Here is a 2,876-nt window from a genome sequence, read left to right as displayed (position 1 = left end):
AAAAAAACTGTCAGGTGTAAAAATATCCAGGACACCTCTGTTGTCAGCCTGTAATTATATCTCTACATCAATGGAGCATAAATTAACCACAGACCATGGAAAAAAAGGTAATACATATCTGATACATGAAATGTTGCTCAAATTTCCATTTAGAGAATGATGTTCATGTGTACTGTGAAATTTTGTATGTCCTCTAACTTGTCATAGAGGGTGTTCACGTTCAACTAGGGATTCAGTGAGTGGAGAATCTGATTCCCGGCAGCAGGTCTGACAACAGAACAAGGGCACAAGGTCAGAGCCCCCCAAATAAATAAATAAAAATCTCTGTGCAGCACTGCAAACAGTAGTGCTTCCATGCTGCAGCTGAGGGCACACTGGCCCCTGTGTGTGACATGCAGTGAAGGGCTTGCTGTACTGCCTTGTCTCTCCACTGTGAGAAGCCAGCTGATGGGGCAGTGCCAGGACCGGAGCTGTCAATGAATCCAAAGACCATTGCTCACAAAAGAAGTTCAGCGGGATGAGGCTCTAGCTGCTGAGGGTGGAATACTTTTTTATTTTCCCGCTTTTCTTAAAGCATGTTTTCCACTTAAAAACAAGAGGGGCAAACATTTTTTTTCATATATACACACAGATCTTAGTTATGCATCTACCTGTGGCTGTTTGTTCTAATTATTAACATGATAAAAAGGTGTAAACATAAAGAAGCAGTCAGAGTCTTTGTGCTGTTATACCTTATACACCAAAGGGCACTTTGGTTGACACTAACCGCGGTGTCAGTCTCACTTCACTGTAGTCTGACTAACTAGATGCAAACATGTCTTTGCAGTGCAGCATTCCTCCACTCTCAACCTCCTAGGTCTCACAAGCTAACTAGCTAACTAAATAAATAACAAAACCCATTGCAACATCTTAACCGGACTTAGTTGAATTTACATCTGTGCCGGCAACTTCTTAGCATTTAACCTTCCCGGTGCAGCAAATGATAACTAACAGTTATCAACATATAACCAGGCAAGGACTTGTCATGTTAGCCTAGCTCATAGCTAGCCAACACAACCTAGCTAACTGTAGATACAAACAAAAGGCCATAACTACATCCTACTACCACAGGAACGGTATAGGTCACAGTACGTGTTGTGTTACGGCGGTAAAACAATTGTCTAAACCGATATAAGAACAATTTAGGACATTTTCAAGAGATAAATCCTTAGTGTCTGGAGGCGGTATCCGGCCTCATCGGCTGACATGCCCAGCCCGGACACACAACCTCCGCCCTGTAGCTGACACGAAAATATGGCGGATGTGTACGTTTAACACGTAATTTCAGTGCCTAAAAGACAAAATAATACACTGCAAAAGCGCCCGGATGGTACATAGCCGGGTTAAAATAGTACTTCTGCTTCCCCCATTGTAAAAAAAAAAACAAGACAAGGCCCACTTCCCGTCCTGCATCCCCGGCGTCGGCTTACCGCTGTCACCGATGATGAGCAGCTTGAAGAGGTAATCGTAGTCCCTGGCCATGCCGGTAGCTGGTGGCTCACCCCCGCCGTGTACCGCTTCTTTGCTCGGTTAGCTGTCGGACTCCCTCGGTGCGTAAAGAAAATCACCAGACCCCAGATCCCCCCGGTATAAAACACCACCACCACTAAGGATATCACAAACTGTTAGCCCCCCGAGCCGGCGGCGTTTTTTCTCGGGGTTTCGCGGCGTCAGCAATCCTCACTCTCCGCTGCAAACAGCCGGAAACTCCGCTTCCTCCTCTGGTGGAGCTGCACCCAACTGTGACCCAGTCTCACTGCGCAGACTCGAGCTACAGCACAGCGGTCCCATCCCATTGATGAACACAAGAATCATGCCAGGAGAAACGCTGGAGAGTCCCGAGGATTCATGCTTCTTTTTAATGCACTGAAAACAACTTAAACCACACAATACTGAGAAGCACGTGTTGTTAAACTCGTAGTTTAACTCCACATTGCAGTAGTTTACAGGAAGTTCAACTAAATTCGTATTTGCATAGAGAGGAAATTCAGTTTGTCGGTTTTGTGTAATCAACTAGAAATAATTTGGAGCCTTAAAAGGGGGAAGACTTATTTTATTTCGCTGTTGTCTCATGGTTTTTAGATATTATTTGTATTACAGTAGCTGAATTACCTTTCTCCACCTTTTATTTTATCCGGATTGTTGCGCAGACACACCAGGCTTCAGAGATTTCCCCTTAGACTGGGGTACCTGTTACTTCATTTAAATATGTCCAAAACTAGAAATTATCTGATATCACTTATAATTTGATGCATTGCCAGCTTGATCATTTCCCCTTAAGTATTTCAAAATACTTATTTGAGCAATTTTAGTGAAAAGGTTTTCATTATGACCATTTCCAGCTCTATAGTAGCAGATATGGGTAATTTAATCTTTTACATAATTCTTATTCATCTTACACTTATCCTTGGCGTTTCCCCTCAGTGCATCATGTCTGAAATGGACTGTTTTAGCTGCCAACTTAAAGCTGTGTGCCTGAGATAAAGGGTATCTGCTCTCAGTGAGATCACACAGGGCCAAACGTAGAAAAAAAAAAGCCTTAAACGGAATTTAGAGTAGTTTAAGGACAAACACCAACCTCATTAACTGAAACTATTTAATAATTTAATAAGTCTCCACTGCTGTAAGAGCATACAGATGGCAGAAAAAAAAATGAAAGGCATAATAGTTCCCCTTCCTCCTCTTAATATACAAGTGGAAAACCAATCCTGAAACCTTTTTCTTCAGACATTTAAGGCCACTTGATAATATTTCAGATGTGAATGTACTCCTGCATCTCCTCTAGGCTCTGTGTTCCTGGTTTGGAAAACCTAGACCATGAAGGGAGACTTCAGACC

The 2,876-nt window shown here is 42.8% G+C and overlaps 1 protein-coding gene across 2 annotated transcripts in view; it reads right to left on the bottom strand.

The window, feature by feature from the left end:
• The window catches only part of rab35b (RAB35, member RAS oncogene family b), a 10,880-nt gene extending 8,986 nt beyond the window's left edge, over positions 1 to 1,894 (bottom strand). Inside the window, exon 1 of one of the 2 annotated variants that reach the window (XM_005746066.2) lies at positions 1,470 to 1,894. In XM_005746066.2, the coding sequence (XP_005746123.1) occupies positions 1,470 to 1,521 (52 nt within the window). In that variant the 5' untranslated portion in view covers positions 1,522 to 1,894. The remainder of the gene's footprint in view (positions 1 to 1,469) is intronic. The other variant, XM_005746065.1, reaches the window with a different exon arrangement.
• Between the last annotated feature and the right edge of the window lie 982 nt (positions 1,895 to 2,876).

Source organism: Pundamilia nyererei, unplaced genomic scaffold (assembly GCF_000239375.1).
Source record: "Pundamilia nyererei isolate P.nyererei 1_Seehausen unplaced genomic scaffold, PunNye1.0 scaffold00172, whole genome shotgun sequence".
NCBI classification, from domain to species: domain Eukaryota; kingdom Metazoa; phylum Chordata; class Actinopteri; order Cichliformes; family Cichlidae; genus Pundamilia; species Pundamilia nyererei.
Note: the sequence above shows the minus strand (reverse complement) of the source record. Positions and strands in the feature narration are given on the sequence as shown.